Source organism: Palaemon carinicauda, chromosome 37 (assembly GCF_036898095.1).
Source record: "Palaemon carinicauda isolate YSFRI2023 chromosome 37, ASM3689809v2, whole genome shotgun sequence".
NCBI lineage: Eukaryota > Metazoa > Arthropoda > Malacostraca > Decapoda > Palaemonidae > Palaemon > Palaemon carinicauda.
In genome coordinates this window covers 23,070,105-23,092,337 of record NC_090761.1, presented here as the reverse complement: position 1 = coordinate 23,092,337, position 22,233 = coordinate 23,070,105, and the positions used below count along the sequence as shown (strand labels likewise).

The 22,233-nt window shown below is 37.7% G+C and overlaps 1 protein-coding gene across 2 annotated transcripts in view; it reads left to right on the top strand.

Moving 5' to 3' along the window:
• Window positions 1-15,976: 15,976 nt before the first annotated feature.
• Window positions 15,977-22,233, top strand: part of LOC137629502 (carbohydrate sulfotransferase 14-like) — a 52,872-nt gene continuing 46,615 nt past the window's right edge. For both annotated transcript variants that reach the window (XM_068360856.1, XM_068360855.1), the window contains exons 1-2: window positions 15,977-16,361; window positions 16,575-16,735. In XM_068360856.1, coding sequence (XP_068216957.1) covers window positions 16,002-16,361; window positions 16,575-16,735 — 521 coding nt within the window. In that variant the 5' untranslated portion in view covers window positions 15,977-16,001. The remainder of the gene's footprint in view (window positions 16,362-16,574; window positions 16,736-22,233) is intronic.

Below are 22,233 nucleotides of genomic sequence, written 5' to 3'. Positions count from 1 at the left end.
TGCAGTATGTCCTGAGAACCTTGGGCCTCTACTGTGCACTTTAGCAAATGAGTTCCTCACTGCTAAACACCGGTGTCTGTTTCCATCCAAGGACTCAGAAAACAGAAAAGAAAACGAAACGTTAAACTAGACACTTATAAATTAAAATGAGCGGGAGGAGGTTAAGCCAGCATTTCAACAGAAAAAACTGTAAATTTACAATTACCGCCTTATAAAATAGAATTTTTACACTAATTTTACATAAAACAAATAAATGTAGAAACAAGGCTGATAAAAATAAAATAAAAAATTACGTTAATCCATAAGTTATATATAGCGTTGTGGAAGTGTATTGCATGGGGGACTATCAATAATCAAGTGTCTAAATCTTGAGTGTGGCAGTGACTTTGGTCTCATATTTTTCCTTTATAGGGAACATCTATGTCAAAAACAGTGTATCGATATAGCTTTTCCACCGTATCTGTTGAGGCTGTTCCCAGAGAGAAACACAACAGAAGTCAGTTTCAAGTGTCTAAAGTGTGAATGTGTAAGCGACTTAGTCTTTTTTTTTTTTCTTTAGAGGGAACCTCTTTATGTAAACAAAACTGTAGACTATAGATATATATATAGTCCTTTTCCACTCTTTCTGTTGAGACGGTTTTCAGAGAAAAACATAAATCAGTTTCTTACATCATATAAACTTTTCCCAACTAATGACACTTGTATGTAATAGAGAAGCTTCTAGCACACTTGACACACACCCACACACCTTTGTACCTTCCTTCCCCTTAACAAACTGACCACACATGCCTTATCCTTTTTAAGAAATTAAATTGATAATCTTTTTGACATTCCCCTCGGATAGATAAGATTAGATTTCCGCCAATCGCATCTGCATAAACTACCATTGTCTTTGTGACGTCATACTATGCAAACAAATCAGTAAATCGGTGCACTTTTGAAACTTCATTATATTCGAGGCGGCCACTTGGTCGTTCGATTTAAACTTATTGATTTAAACTAAATTCCACCACCTTTGAATCCACAGTTTTGGCTAGTAGATTCTTAGATTCTTTCTTTCATTCCCACTCAGTACAAATAGAACAAAGAGAAGAAACCCTCGTTTCCTAGATGGAGAAACGTCTTGTACCTATTGTTGGTGGATACCAACTAATCTAGTTATTTGATTTCCATGGCATATACATGATTATTATTGTGACGGTGTCTTGACAACTGTGACGTCATCAAGAGGAGTGGCCTATGTGGTGACTTCCCTTCCTGGTGATTGCCAGGTTGGAGTTTGAGTCCTCCTCAAACTCGTTTATTCCTTTGGTAGCTGCAACCTTATTATCCTTGTGAGCTAAGGATGGGGTGTTTAGGGGACCTATAAGTCTACCTGCTGAGTCATCAGCAGCTATTGCCTGGCCTTCCATGGTCCTAGCTTGGGTGGAGAGGGGACTTGGGCACTGATCATATGTATATCAGTCTTTAGTGCATTGTCCTGCTTGTTAGGACAATGTCACTGTCTCTTGCTTCTGTCATTCATGAGTGGCCTTCAAACCTTTAAACTTCAGTGCTAACTGTAGATATAAATTTCTCTCAATTTTATTGCTGCTTGAATGCATTTAATTTCATCTTCATCATCTCCTCCTACGCCTATTGACGCAAAGGGCCTCGGTTAGATTTCGCCAGTCTCTTCTATCTTGAGCTTTTGAATCGATACTTCTCCATTCACTATCTCCCACTTCACATTTCATAGTCCTCAGCTATGTAGGCCTGGGTCTTCCAGTTGAAAGTCGAGTAAACTAATCTCTCTTGGGGAGTGCAAAGAGCATGCTCAAACCATCTCCGTCTGCCCTCACCATAATCTCATTTAATGTATGAGTGATTAATACATTTAGTTGTTTCCTCTTTATATTTTTAAAGGGAAATACACTTTTCTATAATCTCATTTCAAGTTCATCTCTATATTTTATTACTCTGAAACACATTATGCTTATCCAAACATTTACTTTTGTTCCATGTGTAACAGGGATGTATTGTCAATGGGTAATGAGTTCTATATTTAGGATTTCCATCCTTACTCTCTCGTACATTACCATCATTTGTTTGACTCTGTACACTAGAATGCATACATGCATATATGTATTCAATATTGTGGTATACATCATAATTTTAGATTCGTGGCCATGTATTTATCCTTACTTATTGCTGATGGAAGAACTTTCCAAATATTTTTTCCTCTGCACATGTTTAAGTAGCATGTGTAATGGTGTGGAATCACTAGTCATTTATTGCTCGAGTCTATTCTACCCTTACCAAGAGAAGAGTAACCACTGAACAATTACAGTGCAGTAGTTAACCCCTTGAGTGAAGAAGAATTGTTTGGTAATCTCAGTGTTGTTAGGTGTATGAGGACAGAGGAGAATCAGTAAAGAATAGGCCAGACTATTCGGTGTATGAGTATGCAAAGGTTAAGTGAACCATAATCAAGAGAAAGATCCAATGTACTACTGTCTGGCCAGTCAAAATACCCCTAAACTATTTAGCGGTAGTACCTGAACGAGTGGCTGGTGCCCAGGCCAACCTACTATCTATAGCTATGATAAGTAGCCCTTCTAGGAGGAGGACACTCCAAATTCAAACCATTGCTCCCTTGTCTTGGGTAGTGCCATAGCCTCTCGACCATGGTCTTCCACTGTCATGGGTTGGATTTCTCTTGCTTGGGGGTACACTCGGGCACGCTATTCTGTCTTATTTTTCTTCCTCTAGTTTTGTTGAAGTTTTTATAGATTATATAAAAGATATTTATCTTTTGTTCTTACTGTTCTTGAAATATTTTATTTTTCCTTCTATCCTTTCCTCACTGGGCTCTTTTCCCTGTCGGAACCCCTGGGCTTATAGCATCCTACTTTTCCAACTGGGGCTGTGGCTTAGCAAGTAATAACAATAATGATAATATTAATAACAACAACCTCTCATGCTATCCATTTTGGGCAGCAATGACTTGCTACTGGAGGAAAAAAAAGCCTAGTTTGATTCCAGCTTAACACAAATCAGAATCAGAATGATGAAAAAAGGAGTTAGTCAACACTTGTACCAACTTAGCTGAACCTTGGAATGATATAGGGCCAGGCTCACCACAAGCCATTTACAACAAATTAACTAAAATATATCAAAAGTTGATCACCTGCGCTACGCTTTTTAACCCTGCGATCACTTATCAGTAACACCTGTCACTCGATGGTCAAATAAACACGAGTTTTGAATATCATTCATGACGTTTACATAAACCTAACAAACTTTTATTATTATTATTATTATTATTATTATTATTATTATTATTATTATTATTATTATCAAATGCTAAGCTACAACCCTAGTTGGAAAAGCAGGATGCTATAAGCCCAGGGTCTCCAATAGGGAAAATAGCCCAGTGAGGAAGGGAAATAAGGAAAAATATAATATTTTAAGAATAGTAACAATATTAAATTGAATATTTCCTACATAAACTTTAAAAACTATAACAAAACAAGAGGAAGAGAAACTAGATACAACAGTGTGCCCGAGTGTACCCTCAAGCAAGGGAACTCTAAATCAAGACAGTGGAATACCATGGTACAGAGGCTATGGCACTACCCAAGTCTAGAGAACAATAGTTTGATTTTGGAGTTTCCTTCTCCTAGAAGAGCTGCTTACCATAGCTGAAGAGTCTCTTCTACCCTTACCAAGAGGAAAGTAGCCACTGAAATTAGAGTGCAGTAGTTAACCCCTTGAGAGGAGAAGAATAGTTTGGTAATCTCAGTGTTGTCAGGTGTATGAGGACAGAGGAGAATCTGTAAAGAATAGGCCAGACTATTCGGTGTCTGTGTAGGCAAAGGGAAAGAACTGTAACCAGAGAGAAGGGACCTATGTAGTACTGTCTGGCCAGTCAAAGGACTCCATAACTCTCTAGCGGTAGTATCTCAACGGGTGGCTGGTGCCCTGGCCAACCTACTGTACTACCTTTTCTGTAGAGTGAAACGTCGTCTTAAAATCGGCTCGCCCGGCTTGTCCGTATTATTATTATTATTATTATTATTTTCATTATTATTATTATTATCATCATTATTATTTTTATCATTATTATTGTTATTATCATTTATTGTTATTATTATTATTATTATCGTTTATTATTATTATTATTATTATTATTATTATTATTATTATTGTTGTTGTTATTATCATTTAATTTTATTATTATTATTATTATTATTATCATTATTATCATTATTGTTGTTGTTATTATCATTTATTGTTATTATTATTATTATTATTATTATTATTATCGTATATTATAATTATTATTAATATTATTATTATTATTATTATTGGTAGTAGTAGTAGTAGTATTATAATAATAATAATAATAATTATTATTATTATTATTAATATTATCATTATCATTATTGCAAGCTAAGCTACAGCCCTATTTGGAAAAGCAGACTGCTATAAGCCCATGGGCTCCAACAGGGAAAAATAGCCCTGTGACGAAAGGAAACAAAGACATAATTCAACCATAAGAGAGGTAATGAGCTATTAGAATAAAATATTTTAAGAACAGTAACAATATTAAAATAGATCTTTCATATATAAACTATAAAAAATTAAAGAAAAAAGTGAAAGAGAAATAAGATAGAATACTGTAGTGTGCCTGATTGTACCCTCAAGCAAGAGAACTCTAATGCAAGACAGTGGAAGACCATGGTACAGAGGCTATGTCACTACCCAAGACCAGAGAACACTGGTTTTATTTTAAAGTGTCCTCCGCCTAGAGTAGCTGCTTATTATAACCAGTCTCTTCTACCCATACCTAGAGGAAAGTGGACACTGAACAATGACATTGCAGTAGTTAACCCCTTGAGCGACGAAGAATGGTTTGTTAATCTCAGTGTTGTCAGGTGTTTGAGGACAGAGGAGAATGTGGAAAGAATAGGTCAGACTATTCGGTGTATGTGTAAGCAAAGGAAAAATTAGCGTAACCAGAGAGAGGAATCCAATGTAGTACTGTCTGGCCAGTTAAAGGCCACTAACACTCTAGTGGTAGTATCTCAATGGGTGGCTGGTGCCTTGGCCAACCTACTACCTTTATATATGTATTCATTACGAAGTAAGATCTTATTTATTATTTGATAGCTTCACTGATTTCAGCTTTACGTAATGAATAGTTAATTAACACTTGCGTAAACGTACCTGTAGAGCTCGAGATGTTAAAAGAAACACTTTATGAAGCTAGGGCTGAGAGTTAATTTTCCTCTGTATTCAGTAGTCAACCATTTACATCCCGTGTTCGATAAGTTAATGATTAGTTTTCACCTTTAAAGTAAAGGGTGTTTGGTTGTTGTCCCCAAAATCTTGTTTTACTGTGCAGGTGCGTGTTTAAGTCACCTGGCCATACAGGGGCTTGGAAGGGGGAGCGCTTCAAGGTCCCTGGAGGAATCGAGTCGATTTCTAACATTCGCTGTGGCTGTTTGACTCGACGCGGACACTTGGTATTTAGCACCTTGAGGTAACTGGAACTTGTATTTTTCTATCATGCGCTGGTGCCTCTCTGCCCAGGTTTACCTTTTGAATGCAGTATTCTATTTGGGCACCATGCTTATTTTATACTGACTCCATGATAATAATTATTATTATTTGCAATGCTCACTCATCTATAAGGATCAAGCCAAGAAACCATTTACTTGCTGAGCAAGCTTCCAGAGAATAGTGGAATGGCTGTCTGAGGCCTTTGTTCTGCGGCGGACTAGTAACGTATGATGATGATGTATACACTCACCAAACTTTTAACCGAGCTCCACAGGGCACTGGTGGAATTAGAAGACCTAAGCCTATATGGCTGAAGACTAAGAAGCATGTAAAGTGACAAAAGTGAAATTTTTTTATCAGTGATTGTTACAGTCATATTCCTTTAATAATTGATTTCACATGAAAAAATAGCAACAGCGGAAGTGTTACGACCTGTGTAGGCCGTAGTTCTGGTTCTTTCAACTTTGATTTTTTAAAGGAATCGTAGGCAGTACATTATTTATGTAACACGGTGAATTGAGGGAAGACAGAACAAAAACACTGGAAAAATCTAACAATATTTATTACAATACACTTAAATAAATTCAACCTTGCACCAGGAGTCACAAAAAGCTCCTAAGACAAACAACAATGAGTAAACAAAAATGTCCTGGAGGACTAATAGGCTATACAGAGTCCTCTAAATACACAAGGTTGACCTATATCTAATAATCCTAACCCTAACAAAGAAAAACTAAACAGATCAAAAGTATGGCTCATATATTAAGCCGGGCCCACAAATATCAACAAACCATTACCCTATTACTAAACATATAGGAATAAGGAAGACAGGAGAAATGAAAAGGCAGAAAACCTTAAAATTACCTACCTACACACAAACGTTTAAAGCTAAACCAAATACCAAATAATAAAACATAACAAGGCAGCATACAAGTACACATGCCACATACTAAATGTATAAACACTTGGATACCTTCACAAAAGAATTATGCAGAGACAATTTATATATACATGTAAAAAAACCCAACACTGTATTATCTATCTGTGAAATAACTCAACAGTACTTATCCATACATGGATCAGACGACAGAGAGGGGACGAACATTCATCAGCATCAGAGGGAGTATCATTAACACTAGGAAAACGGACTGGGCATATCCATAACGATAATGAAAAGATCGTAACTTTACCTGGGTAATGCCTCCCTACGTTCCTCCTCACGGACCCTTGGTCCACAGACGAGCAGCGTAACAGATGTGATGACGCTCTTGGATCACGGCAATAGTACCTCCAACAGTGCCGGGACGGAACGACGGCACCGTCTTCCCGCAGAATCCTCAGGCGGGGAAAACAACGTCAAGCGAAGGTCGCAAGTGACACATACACTTGCAGGACGTAACAAGCGAGGTGGCTATCGCAGGTGACAAAACCCCTGCATACGTGGTCCGTGATCCAAAGAAGTGTACAATTTACCGCGGGTGGCTCAAAGACACCAGCGAAATAATCCTCCAAAGGCACAATTCCTTATGAGGGAATAAAAGAGGCGTCTACCAATGGCTGCTGAATTAGGCTATACGTCTGTGATCAATGCACGGTCCGAACTGAACATTCCAGGCAGCAGTAGTCTCGTCCACGGCTCTCACTAAACACCAAACACTCGGAAAGAAAAATAAACAAAAGAGTTAATGGCAATTCACTAATTAACGACGAGGAGGAGCGAAGGTTATCACCGAACTCTTATGAAAAGGGCAGTTAACTTTTACTCCTGCCGAAGACCGAATTTATTTATAAACAATTAAATAACCTACTTTAACATAACACCTTCCTCCCCCAAGAAAAATAATTTTCATTCACTAAATGCAAAATTTTTCTTTTAATGATATGCCACAAGGCTGGACAAAACATCAGAAAATGCAGGGCCACAAAAATAAAGAAAATTCAGGGAAAACACTAAAGCTACTACAAACCCCTGATAAGATAAAATATATTAAACCAAAACAAAAGTCTTAAACGTAGTGTCTACAGTAATAAACCAATCACAAGGTAAAAATATCTTAAACCTAAGCAAAAGGACAAGAACATAGCAAGTTTTAAATGCATCATCAAACATTTGGACAGACATTCAATCCTATACCTGTCAACAATAAATTTTAGTAGGCACACAGAGGAAAAAAAAATATGATATAGAATTATCCACACTAACCTAGGTCCTGGAACAATTTACAAGAGTACAAACCTTATACCTGAGCTCAATATATACATACCTCGAAACATGGATGTAACCTCAACACATGCAACCAGGCGAACCGAGAGGGTCCCCCCAAAAAAAAAACCAAAGGGAGAGATCAAAATTTAGACACGTGAGAGAGCATCCGGGATGCAATTATCCACCCCTTTAATGTGTCTTATAATTAAATTGAACTCTTGTAGCTGAAGGGCCCAACGCAGAATCCTCTGGTTTGATCCCTTCATACGTTCAATGAATACCAACGGATTATGGTCGGTCCAAATTTCTATAGGGAATGAAAAGTTAGTTACATAAGGTTTAAAATGTACCAATGTCCGCACCAATGCCAGAGCCTCTTTCTCAATGGTGGAGTACTTTCTTTCCGCCTCTAGTAACTTACGGCTGTAGTAAGATACGGGGCGTACTTCACCATCATCACTCCTTTGAAAGAGGACTCCCCCAATTCCTACGTCACTGGCATCCACGGCTATGATGAATGGCTTCTGAAAATTGGGAGAAACCAATATTGGATTAGACACGAGTAACATTTTAAGTTTTAAAAATGCTTCTTCGCATCGAGAAGACCAAATAAATTTCTGCCCTTTTTTCAATAAATTAGTTAGAGGCTGTGCAAGGTCAGAGAAGTTTCGGACAAACCTACGGTAATATCCCAACATACCCAGCACCTTACGAACCTCTCTGACATTACACGGTCTCTTCAAAGCAACTATGGCCTCGAGATTGGCTTGCTTAGGAGCAACTTTACCCAAGCCAATCTCGTGACCCAAATAACTAACCTTAGCTTTCCCAAAGTTACATTTACCCAGATTCACAACAAGACCGGCGGCCCTAAGTGCCTCAAAAACTTTTCTTAATCTTACCAGGTGGGTCCGCCAGTCGTTGCTGTGTACCACCAAGTCATCTATATAGATTTCTGTACCTTCCAGGCCACAAATTACCCTGTTCATCAGACGCTGGAAAGTACAGGCAGCGTTCTTCATCCCAAAGGGCATTACTTTGCACTCGTAAAGCCCTGAGGGCGTCACAAATGCTGAAATTTCACGGGCACGGCCAGATAGGGGGACCTGCCAATATCCCTTTAACAGATCCAATTTTGTAATAAACCTAGCAGGACCTATCAGGTCCAGACAATCCTCAATACGGGGAAGAGGAAAAGAATCATTTTTAGTAACCGAGTTTACCCTCCTATAGTCAACACACATACGATATTTACCATCAGGCTTCTTCACTAAGACTATAGGGGAACTCCATGGACTTACTGATGGTTGTATGAGATTGTGCTCCAGCATGTATTTAATTTCGTCTTCAACAATGGCACGCTTCTCTGGACTTAGGCGATACGGGCTTTGCTTAACCGGAGAAGCGTTCCCAACATCAACATCATGCTGGAGCAACCTCGTCCTTCCTGGAGAGTCCTGAAACAAGTCAGAAAATTCCATAATTAGGTTTAGTATATCTTGTTTCTGAGGTGCCTCCAGATGCTCTAACCCCTCTTTTAATACACCTAAATTTTGCAAGTTATTACCTAGAGCATCTGAAGGCACCTGGTCCAAAACATCTTCCAAGTTTTCCTCAACAGGTGCAACCACACTTATAACTGGCTCAAAAACAATGGCCAACGGATCCCGTCTATCAGAAGAGTAAGATTTCAACCTGTTTATGTGGAAAATTTTACATTTACGACTAGTTCCAGGGGCTTCAACTTCATAATTGACCTCGGACAACTTTCTCAACACCTTCCAGGGGCCCTTGTACCTGGGTTCAAGGAAGTTGTCTGGGTCTGTGCTTAAAACTAATACTAAGTCCCCGGACTCAAATGAGCGTACCTTACACTTCTGATCAAATTTGGTTTTCATTGTAGCTTGGGAAACAGACAAATTATCTTTGGCATACTTCCAAGCTACGGCTAACTTGGACTTAAGTTCACTAACAACTTCTCCCACCGTACGCTCTCCTCTCTGATTTACTTCGAGCAATTCATGGAAGATTTCCAAAGGTCCTCGAACCTTGTGCCCAAATATTAATTCAAAGGGAGCAACGCCAGTAGAAGAATTGGGAAAATTCCTTATGGCAAAGAGAGCAAAGGGAAGCCCTTTATCCCAATCCTCTCCTTGCTCATAACAATATTTTTTTAATATACACTTAAGGGTCTGGTGAAATCTTTCCACCACACCCTGACTCTCAGGATGGTAGGGTACACTGGTAATATGCTGAATGGCCAGTTCAGCACACTTACTCTTAAATACCCTGCTTGTAAAATTCGAGCCGCAATCCGACTGAATTTTACGAGGCAGTCCATACCTGGAGAAAAACTCCACTAATTTGTCAAACACAGCTTTTGAGGTTATTTTCTTCATTGGAAAGGCCTCAGGAAAACGTGATGCTCTATCCATTATGGTCAGGAGATGCGTAAACCCTAACTTCGTCCTAGGCAGAGGTCCTACCACATCAATTACCAATTCTGCAAAGGGTTCTCCAATTGAAGGAATTGGGTTAAGAGGAGCCTTGGGAATAGGTTGATTGGGTTTACCCATCACCTGACACACTTCACAAGTTCTTACAAATTTCTTCACCGAAGACTTCATTCCTGGCCACCAAAAACATTTACTCAACCTACAAAAAGTTTTACTTAAGCCTAAGTGGCCAGAAAAGGAGTCCTCATGTGCAAGGCTTAACACAGCCTCCCTAAACTTGGTAGGTACGACAATTTGTCTTAAACAATTAGTCACATTTAGTTGATGAGTTGGGGGACGACTGACCCTATACAACAATCCTTTCAAAACCACAAACCTGGGCCTGGTCAAATCGTCAGTATTACCTAACTCAAATGAAAATTCATCTTTTTGAGCCTGTATGAAAGAGAGACGGTCACAATCGGATTTCAATAATTTAAACACTCCAAAACTAGAACTACTGCTACTACTACTACCTTTTACTAGCCCGGGCTTCGCTACCTCTACTTCTAAATTACTTAAATTTAGGTCATCATCATTATCAGCTTCCGCTGCACGCTTAGCAGAGGCTCGAGTAGTTATTGCCACAGGGCAAGCCGTGACCGAAACAATAGGAAATAATTCCTGCCCCTCAGCACTCAACATATCATTCCCAAGGATTCCGTCTATTCCTGGTATCGGCAGGCTCTCAACTACTGCCAGCTCAGTAACCTTGTGATACCCTGGGAAGGACAGCTCCACCCTTACTAAAGGAGCAGATACCACCGTATCGGGAAATCCTCCCAGGACCACGTATTCTCCAGTATAGGGAACTAAGCTAGACAAGGACCCTGCCAACACCAAAGATCTAGCGGAGCCTGTGTCCCTCAAGAATTTAACATTAAGTGTAAAGGTCTCACATTTCAGTTTTCCTGGGTAGACATATTTGTTATATGGTCATAAATTACCAGTGGACTCACACAATACAGGTTTTACTTTACCTACATCTGGTTCACTACTAGCCTGGGGATCAACAGTTTTACTATTCTTACTCTCTGAAATAGAATTATTTGAGATTAGTGAGATTGGCGTAGGCTGATTAACATTATTTTGACTCTTAATTTGGTTCTTTTGGAGGTAACGGCTCCTGGCTCTACATTCAGCTTGTCGATGCCCTGGCTTATTACACCAAAAGCAATTACCTCTAATTTGATTAGTTTTACCCGAATTGCCACGGTTAGAAAAAACCAGAGTGTGCCCACCACTCAAGTCCTTTCTGAAGCCACTACCAACATGATTACTCATGCTACTATTTGGGGTACTAGATTGGTTTTTAAAGGGATTATTCGACTTAGAAGGCAAATTACTATTATTATTAGGGTATGAGGACGAGAAGTTACCTGACCCAGCCCGATGGGTCAGGACAAACTCATCAGCTACCTGAGCCGCCTTGGACAAAGTTAAAATTTTAGTGTCCTCCAGATGAACCCTCAATTCTTTATTACACACCTTCTTAAACTCCTCCAGTACCATCAGTTCCCTCAAGGAAGAGAAGGAAGCAACTTGACGACTTTTCAGCCAATTGTCAAACTGCTCCTCCTTGAGACGAGCGTACTCAACATAAGACATAGAATTGGGCTTGCCAGTGGTTCGGAATCTCTGGCGATAGGCCTCAGGGACCAAATCATAGGCCCTGAGAACCAAAGCCTTTACTTTGTCATAATCTCTGGCAAGGCCCTCTTCCAATGCATTATATACCCGGATTGCCTTGCCCGTCAACCTACACTGTATGAGTACCGTCCACATTTCTGTGGGCCAAGACAACCGGGTAGCAACCCTCTCAAAAGCTTTAAAAAATTCTGGTACGCTCCCCTCATCAAAAACTGGAATTAACTTTAGTGCACCCGAAATATTAAATTTGTCTGCTGATGAGCTATTGGGGGAACTAACATGATTAGGGGACCCTTGCACCTTGGCCAACTCAAGGTTAAGCTTGAGCAACTCAATCTCATGTTGCCGGGCCCTCTCATTCTCCTCAAACTGCATCTTCAATAACTCAATTCTCTTACAAATTACATGGAACTCCTCCTGCCCCGTTACATGAGTAGAAGCTGTTACATGGTTGGGAACAGCCTCCTCAGCTAAAAAGGGGTTAGTTGAAATATTAAAATTTTTAACAGCCCTGGCCGGAGTGGGAAAATTGGCCGGACCTTCATACATAACCTTTACTGCAGGGGAATCAGCGAACAGGGACAAACCAGGATTTATGCTCACATCATTGACTATGGATCCTTCTTGGTCCGACCCAAAATCAGTGCCACTCTCAAAATCACTAGCTAGGCCGCTAGCTGCCTCATTACCCTCAGCCAAATCTTGGGACACTTTTTCCTTAACCAGTTTTAACAAATTGGCCCGAGTGTCAGAGGACTTATGAGGGATCTCCAACCACCGGGCACATTGTACCAAATAAGCCCTTGTCAAAACTTCTAAATATTTCAAACAGTCTGCCGAACCCAAGAATTCCGACGGGTCAAAAGTAAAGTCCTTCATTTTAATGAAAATAATATCCTATGGGGAAGGAAAGCAACTAAACCAAAAATCAAATACCAACAATAAATACTGTCAAATCCCTCCAGAGCTGAACTGCTCCCCCAAACACCGAGTACACCTGCGTACGATCCTGTCACGGTCGCCACTTGTTACGACCTGTGTAGGCCGTAGTTCTGGTTCTTTCAACTTTGATTTTTTAAAGGAATCGTAGGCAGTACATTATTTATGTAACACGGTGAATTGAGGGAAGACAGAACAAAAACACTGGAAAAATCTAACAATATTTATTACAATACACTTAAATAAATTCAACCTTGCACCAGGAGTCACAAAAAGCTCCTAAGACAAACAACAATGAGTAAACAAAAATGTCCTGGAGGACTAATAGGCTATACAGAGTCCTCTAAATACACAAGGTTGACCTATATCTAATAATCCTAACCCTAACAAAGAAAAACTAAACAGATCAAAAGTATGGCTCATATATTAAGCCGGGCCCACAAATATCAACAAACCATTACCCTATTACTAAACATATAGGAATAAGGAAGACAGGAGAAATGAAAAGGCAGAAAACCTTAAAATTACCTACCTACACACAAACGTTTAAAGCTAAACCAAATACCAAATAATAAAACATAACAAGGCAGCATACAAGTACACATGCCACATACTAAATGTATAAACACTTGGATACCTTCACAAAAGAATTATGCAGAGACAATTTATATATACATGTAAAAAAACCCAACACTGTATTATCTATCTGTGAAATAACTCAACAGTACTTATCCATACATGGATCAGACGACAGAGAGGGGACGAACATTCATCAGCATCAGAGGGAGTATCATTAACACTAGGAAAACGTACTGGGCATATCCATAACGATAATGAAAAGATCGTAACTTTACCTGGGTAATGCCTCCCTACGTTCCTCCTCACGGACCCTTGGTCCACAGACGAGCAGCGTAACAGATGTGATGACGCTCTTGGATCACGGCAATAGTACCTCCAACAGTGCCGGGACGGAACGACGGCACCGTCTTCCCGCAGAATCCTCAGGCGGGGAAAACAACGTCAAGCGAAGGTCGCAAGTGACACATACACTTGCAGGACGTAACAAGCGAGGTGGCTATCGCAGGTGACAAAACCCCTGCATACGTGGTCCGTGATCCAAAGAAGTGTACAATTTACCGCGGGTGGCTCAAAGACACCAGCGAAATAATCCTCCAAAGGCACAATTCCTTATGAGGGAATAAAAGAGGCGTCTACCAATGGCTGCTGAATTAGGCTATACGTCTGTGATCAATGCACGGTCCGAACTGAACATTCCAGGCAGCAGTAGTCTCGTCCACGGCTCTCACTAAACACCAAACACTCGGAAAGAAAAATAAACAAAAGAGTTAATGGCAATTCACTAATTAACGACGAGGAGGAGCGAAGGTTATCACCGAACTCTTATGAAAAGGGCAGTTAACTTTTACTCCTGCCGAAGACCGAATTTATTTATAAACAATTAAATAACCTACTTTAACATAACAGGAAGAAAATAATAACCAACAAAACGAACAATAACCATATTGAAGATTTTACGAGTCACAAAATAGGCTACTCACAGTTCACCCATAAAATAACAATTTTACAGAAATTCGTCGTAATGTCATACAAACCTTAAATTTGTTGAAAAAAAAAATATAACGACATCTATGTGTTGCAAACCATTACAATGTTTTAAACTTAACATTGAAATCTTGTGTATGATAGCGGTTTTTTGGTTTATCTGAATGTGATGAAAATTTAAACTGAAAGAACATTATATATATACTCTGAAACGACATATAGGATATATATATATATATATATATATATATATATATATATATATATGTGTGTGTGTGTGTGTGTGTGTGTGTGTATATATATATATTTATATATATATATATATATATATATATATATATATATATATATATATATATATATATATTATATACATATATATACATATTTCAAATAAGCCATATATGTTAATACATTAAAGTCTGGATTCTCTTAACGACCTCGGGATCAGAGCCCAAGGTGGAACCGCCCAAAGACTATGATATCGGACCGGCGGGGATTTGAACCCTCGTCCAGGATATCTGTATGCCAGTGACCATACCACGTTCCGCCTTGGGCTCTGATCCCGAGGTCGTTAAGAGAATCCAGACTTTAATGTATTAACATATATGGCTTATTTGAAATATGAAAGAAACACGTTTAAATGTGCAAAAAATTTATCATATATATATATATATATATATATATATATATATATATATATATATATATATATATATATATATATATATATCAGCTGTTGCTAGTGCACTGCAGGACAAAGACCTCAGACATGTCCTTCCACTCGCGACTGATTATTGTATCTATGCCGGTGTGTACCCGCAAATTTACTTCGTTCGTCAATCCATCGTATTCTCTTCCTTCCCCTGCTGCTTTTACAATCTCTAGGGACCCATTCTGTTATTCTTATTATCCGTTTATTATCTGACATTCTCATTATATGCCCTGCCCATGTCCATTTCCTTTTCTTACAAGTTGTCAGAATATCCTCTACTTTAGTTTACTCTCGTATTCTTGTTGCTCTTTTTTCTGTCTCTCACTGTTATTCACATCGTTATTCATTCCATTCTTCTTTGAGTTGTAAGTAGCTTATATATATATATATATATATATATATATATATATATATATATATATATATATATATAATGGAAGAAAATAGTTGAACGTTAAAGATAACATAATTGGTCCCTAGAGATTGCACAAGAAACAGAGGAAGGAAGAGAAGACGATTACTGACGAACTAAGAAATATAGTGGGTGCCGACTGGCACAGAAAGACCGTAAACAAACGTAAGAGGAAGGACATGCCTGAGGCCTTTATTCTACTGTGGACCAGTAATGGCTGATGATATATATATATATATATATATATATATATATATATATATATATATATATATATATATAATGTGTGTGTGTGTATGTGTGATCACATGATTGCAAAATGGTCTGTACGAGTATTTTTCACGGCCTAATCTAATTGATGACAAATTAATTTTCCAAAGATGGCTATTGCAATCAGAATATTCTCATTTATTTTATAAAAAAAAAAAATCATATTTTTTTCAGTTTACATAGATCCGCACAGAAACTTTGACCATGAGTCTTCTACGAAGAGTGATTCAGCCATATACATCATGTTGTGTTTTCATTGCCCTAATTATTATACTTCTTGGTTTGTTTGTAAATTATGAAAACATCGGTAAGAGTTCTTCAGAATTTTCCAAAAATGAAAAGCACGAAAATATGACGATTGACCAGAGTGAAGGCGTTGTGGGTAGCTCTATAACGGAGGAGAAGAAAGAAGAGAACGCCGTTGCGTATCGGCTCAGGGCACGGAAGGAGAAGGTTCTAGAAGTGTGTAGGAGCAAAAACATTCCCTGTCAAATCAAGACGGGCCTGGAGAGGCGAATATTCTATTTTCACCGTTATAACACATCTGTTTGCACTTTGGCTAAGGTGAGTAGGAGATACATCAGTTGCCTTAAAGTGTATGTTTACATTCAAATTCTGAGCGTGTAAAGCTCGAGGGGATTTTCGGCACGTTGTCATAATTGCCCTCGTATCTTGAATTTGAGATCATGCATGGGATTCAGAGTGCTACAAGAAAAGTATTCAGTGGCAGGTAGGAATGAATCATAAATTAATCATATTATTAATCTTATTTTGCAGTCCGCATCATCAACATGGAGAACACACCTTAGGCGGGTGAATAAGGGACCGCCTTTAAAGGAAAATATTCGGAAGGACAAGGTCAGGGCGGCCTTTTTGCAGAGACCCGTTGAAGCTGTATTAAGCGATGTGAAATCCTTCTCCAAAATTATAACGGTCAGGTAAGTTGAACCTCTGTGTTTAAGGATTATGATTAATGTTGTGACTAGATTTGTTTCTGTAAAAGCAGGATACACATACACACACACAAAAACACACACACACACACACACACACATATATATATATATATATATATATATATATATATATATATATATATATATATATATATATATATATACATATATATATACACATACATACATACACACACACACACACACACACACACACACACACACACACACACACACACACACACACACTACCATCGTAACTTCTGTGACTATCTGGGCCCTTTATTCTGCTGACATCAGCAGCTGCAAAGGGCTGCACTTTATTCTCTTTAAAGTCCATAATATTCTTTCACTAAATTTTGAGAAGACAATAGAAGTTTCCTATTAGTGAAATGGCAAAATTTAAAAAAAAAAAATCAAAACTATTGCATTAATATGGCGGACAGTTTGGTTTTTGAGGTACGAAAAGTGGGACAAATGGGAACGAAGAAGGACAAAACTCGCAAAAAAAAAAAAAAAAAAAAAAAAAAAAAAAAAAAAAAAAAAAAAATCGGGACTCTAGCCACATTAGGTTAACGAAACTGCCAACATGTCAGCTAGACCTGGCATAGTACACCGTAGGAATTAGTTAAATTGCCTTTGTAGTTTCCTTTTGGTCATAGCTGTAAATGTAGACTGTGTTATGGGTTCTGATTGATAAGCTGAGGGTAATTAACCTTAGTTTATTATACAAGTTAAACAGCAAGTTATACAGCATTGCCGAGCCAACATGTGTAGAGCGGGGGAGAATGCGGAAGACTGTGTGGTCACGTGACTTACCCAAACATAAACAACAGATATCATTTACAAACTTAGACAGCGTACCAACAATATTCATACACTGATTACATACGGATTCCTGACCACAACATTCACATATTGTTACGTCTCCCTTCTTTTACATTTTCTCAACAAAATCTTGAAAGAACTTTTCTTCTACATAAATGGTCCCTGCAACATACATTTAATCCTACATACCTAATTGGCTCTTTAAATTTATTACAAATAATCCTCAAGATATTGAGGTTTCCTTACAACACGACCACTTCTGGTTCTTTGTGATTCTAAGTTATCAGCTTCAGGAATTATTAAAGATTTATTTCCAACATCATTCGTATTTACATCAGTTTCAAGTTCAATATCAGAATCGATATAATTATCAGTTACTGTCTCTGATGTCTTTCTCAAAAATTTACGATTTCTAAAATATACTTTGCCTTCTACTTCTATTTTGTATTTCCTTTTTGCAACCTCTTTTATTACCTTACCTTTCTTCCATTCCTTTTTTCCTGGAACTGGTTGTACACGGATGACATCACCTGATTTTAATGAGACTAAATTCTTACATGATCTGTTATAATATTTAGCTTGCCTAACCAATTTTTTAGTTTGAACTTCTGGTACCCCATCAACAATCTTGGGTTTAAGTAAATTTTCTGTTATAGGTTATTGACTTTTAGTTCTTCTACCAAAAAATCTTTGAGCAGGTGAAGAGTTAAATCCCTCAGTTGGAGTGTTTCTCCATTCAAGAAGTGCTAATAAAGGATCATGGCCATCCTCCTTTGATTTTGTGAACAACTGTTTCATTATTTTTACCGCATTTTCAGCCTTGCCATTTGACTGGTGATGGTAAGGGGATGATTTTACATGTTTAAATGACCATTTCTTTACAAAAGTTTAAAATTCACTTGATGTAAATTGTGAGCCACAGTCACTTACTACAATGTCTGGTATACCATAGCGTAAAAAATGACTCCTTAACTTGCTTACAACATTTGACGCTAACATATTTTCCAATGAATTTATCTCAAAATATGATGATTAATAATCTACCAAAATCAAATAGTTACAATTGCCAACACTAAAAATATCCATTCCAATTTTAGACCAAGGCCTAGAAGGAAAATCATGTGAATTTAAGGATTCCTTGGTTTGTTTACTACCATACTTATTACACACCAAACAAGAAGAAACATAATTCTTTATATCTGCACTCATGCCAGGCCAGAACAATATATCTACCATATCTAACAGTAGCTTCAATCCCATTGTGAGCATAATGAATTTGTTTCAGCATGTAAGACCTTAAACATGATGGGACTACAATGCAATTACCTCTAAATATTATATCATTATCAATAGTAAGTTCATCCCTAAATTTAAGAAAAGATCTTATGGTTTCAGGGACCTCTATACAATGAATGGGCCAACCTTTTAGAATTGTTTCTTTTAATGTTTGCAATGCAATATCACTTATGGTCTTTTGTCTAATATCCTCAAGTCTTTCATTTGTCACAGCAACATGTTCTGTCATATTTACATTACCAACCTCTTCAAATAATGCAATTACATCAGATTTGTCAGCACCTGAAAATGTATTCGACAAGAAATCTCTACTCAATGTATCTGCTATATACATTTTATTACCTGGTTTATACTTAACACTCAAATTAAACTTCTGCAATTGCAATAACATACTTTGTAACCTCTTGGGACATTTCATTAATGGTTTCTTAAAAATACTTTCCAAAGGTTTGTGATCAGTTTCTATAATAACATCTTTGCCATAAAGGTATTGATCAAAACGTAATGCTGCAAAAACAATGGCTAACATCTCTTTTTCTATTTGAGCATATCGCTGTTCTGTTTCAGTTAACGATTTAGAAGCATAAGCCACGGGGTGACCGTTTTGCATTAGTACAGCACCTAATCCTGACATTGAAGCATCACACTGTAAAGACACAATACAATTACTGTCAAAATATTTCAAGCAAGGAGCTTCAACAATTAGTTTCTTAATCTTGGAGAATGCTTCATCATGAGAAGAGTTCCACTGCCATTCAACATTTTTCTTTTCCAGATTTCTTAATGGTTGAGTTACTTCTGACAACCTTGGTAAAAACTTTGAAAGATAATTAACCATCCCTAGAAATCTTTTCAATGATTTAACAACACTTGGCACTTTTAGACAATTAATAGCTTCAATTTTCTTTGGGTCTGGACAAACACCATCCTTTGTTAGCAAATGTCCAATGTACTTAACTTCAGTCACATGTAATTTCATCTTCTCTTGATTTAACTTGATGTTTTCTTTTCGGCATCTTTGTAGTAACGCTAATAGGTTCTTATCATGGTTTTCCAAAGCGTCCTGATCAGTATTTCCTTTGCCATAAACTAGGATATCGTCTAAATTATGTAAGGCATCATGCATTCGTCTCTGGTACTCTTCTGGTGCCAATGATATACCAAAAGGCATTCTCTTCCATCTATACCTAGCAAAAGGCATATTAAATGTAGTCAAATAACTTGACTCTTTGGCAAGTTGCACTTGCCAAAATCCGTTCTTTGCATCAAGTACTGAAAATATTTTAGCTTTACCCAATCTTGGTAAAATTTCCTCAATTGTTGGAAGTGGATAATGGGGTCTCCTGATAGCTTTGTTCAGATCTGTAGGATCTAAACAAATCCTTAAATCTGAATTAGGTTTTGTTACTAAAACCATGCTAGAAACCCAATTTGTAGGTTCCGAGACCTTTTCAATAATGGTACCTTCCATACTACTTAACTGCTGCTTCAATTTTCTCTTAAGGGCAAAAGGAACTTTTCTTGGAGCATGGATCACTGGTGGCACTGTATCATCAATATTTATCTTACATGGAGGTCCTAATTCCCCCAATCCTTCGAATAAATCAGGAAAATCAGAAATAATCTTGTTTTTATCTAACCCTTTCGGAGAAACCTCATCTATTTCTTGCTTAGCACTTGGGTTATCATTCACAAGAATTTTGATCAATTTCAGTCTCTGTCCATCCTCATAACCTATTACAGAAGAAACATTTTCCTTCACTACATAGAAATTAAGTTTATATTGCTTTCCTTTCCTTTCACACATTAGAGTTTTAATTCCAATAGTCTCGATTGTTTTATTATTAAACACTTTCAGTTTGATGCTATCACCAATATCTAGCTTATCATTGCCAATCAAACGCTTCAATTCTCTAACACTCAAAACATTGCACGTAGCACCGGAATCAATCTGAAAATTTATTTCTTGCTGATTTACAGTCATGGTTACATACTGCTTTCTCTCATAAGACATAGAAATGTTTCCCATCGATTCATTTATTGTGCTAATTTGCTGAAGGTCACTATCACTGTCCTCATTCTCTTCACAAGTTTTCACTTTTTCAGAGTTCCAATTAGTATTACACTGTTTAGCATAATGATTCCTTCTCTTACATTTAGCACACACTTGACCATATGCTGGGCACATCCTAATTTTATGAGTCCTGCCACAATACCTGCAATCTTTTATTTCCTTGGCACAATTGTACTTAGGCTTAATTTGAGGATTTGTGTACTTATTTTTCTTCTTCCACACGACATTAACTTCCTCTTCTTCAGTATTGCTACTAGTCATCTGCTGCTTTTGCTGAATTTGCATTTCATAATTTTTTACAAAATTCACAGCCCTTTCCAAGGTCATTGGCTTTGTATCCATCTGCACATGATCCAGTAATTTCTCCCTAGCCTTATCATCATGTAAATTGAGGATGAATTGATCCCTGATCATTTCTTCTTCATTATCATAATTGCAAGTTTTTCAATATTAATCTTACCCGATGATCATGTAGCTGTCAACTCTGTTGCCTGACAGAAATCTAAGGTCGGGATACGCCAGCGATCGCTATACAGGTGGGGGTGTACACAACAGCGCCATCTGTGAGCAGGTACTCAAGTACTTCTTGTCAACAAGAACTCAATTTTTCCTCTGTCGTGCCACAGGCAAGACCTACTAAATACGCCGTCCCTAACTGGATTTGTTTTCACAACTTTTTGGTGAAGTACACTATTCCAGTTTTGAGCTTTCGCTATGCAGGGGTTTTATCTTCATTTCAAAACTTGAACTCGTTTTGGATAGATTTAATTATGGTGTCGAAGAGAGTATGGACTCTCTTTCACTTTTTAATGGCCGACCCTTCCCTTAGACGGAAGTGTTGGTGACGAAGAGAGTATGGACTCTCTTTCACTTTTAAATGACCGACCCTTCCCTTAGACGGAAGTGTGTTTAGGTTTTTGGTAATTTTGCTTAACATTTATTTTATATCTCTCCGCCATTTATAGGCCTCTTCGATTAACTTTCCATTTATTATAAACTTATAAAAATTAATTTTTATGTTTGTTTATATGCGACCTTTCCTAATAGTAGGCGGTCCTTACTTGGAACCGAAGTTAATTAACATTGAGCCCGTCATATCGTATTTCCTTTTAAGAATTTATGCTTTTTTAATTTTAATGTTTTTGAAAGAATTTCTTTGATAGTCTCGTACTGTTTTCAAAGATGAACTAACGTTTAGTTTAGTCTCCGCAGTTGTTGACGTTCAGAACGTTCAACATGCGCTCTATCGTTACGATAGAGAGAGAGTATTTCACGGTTTCAC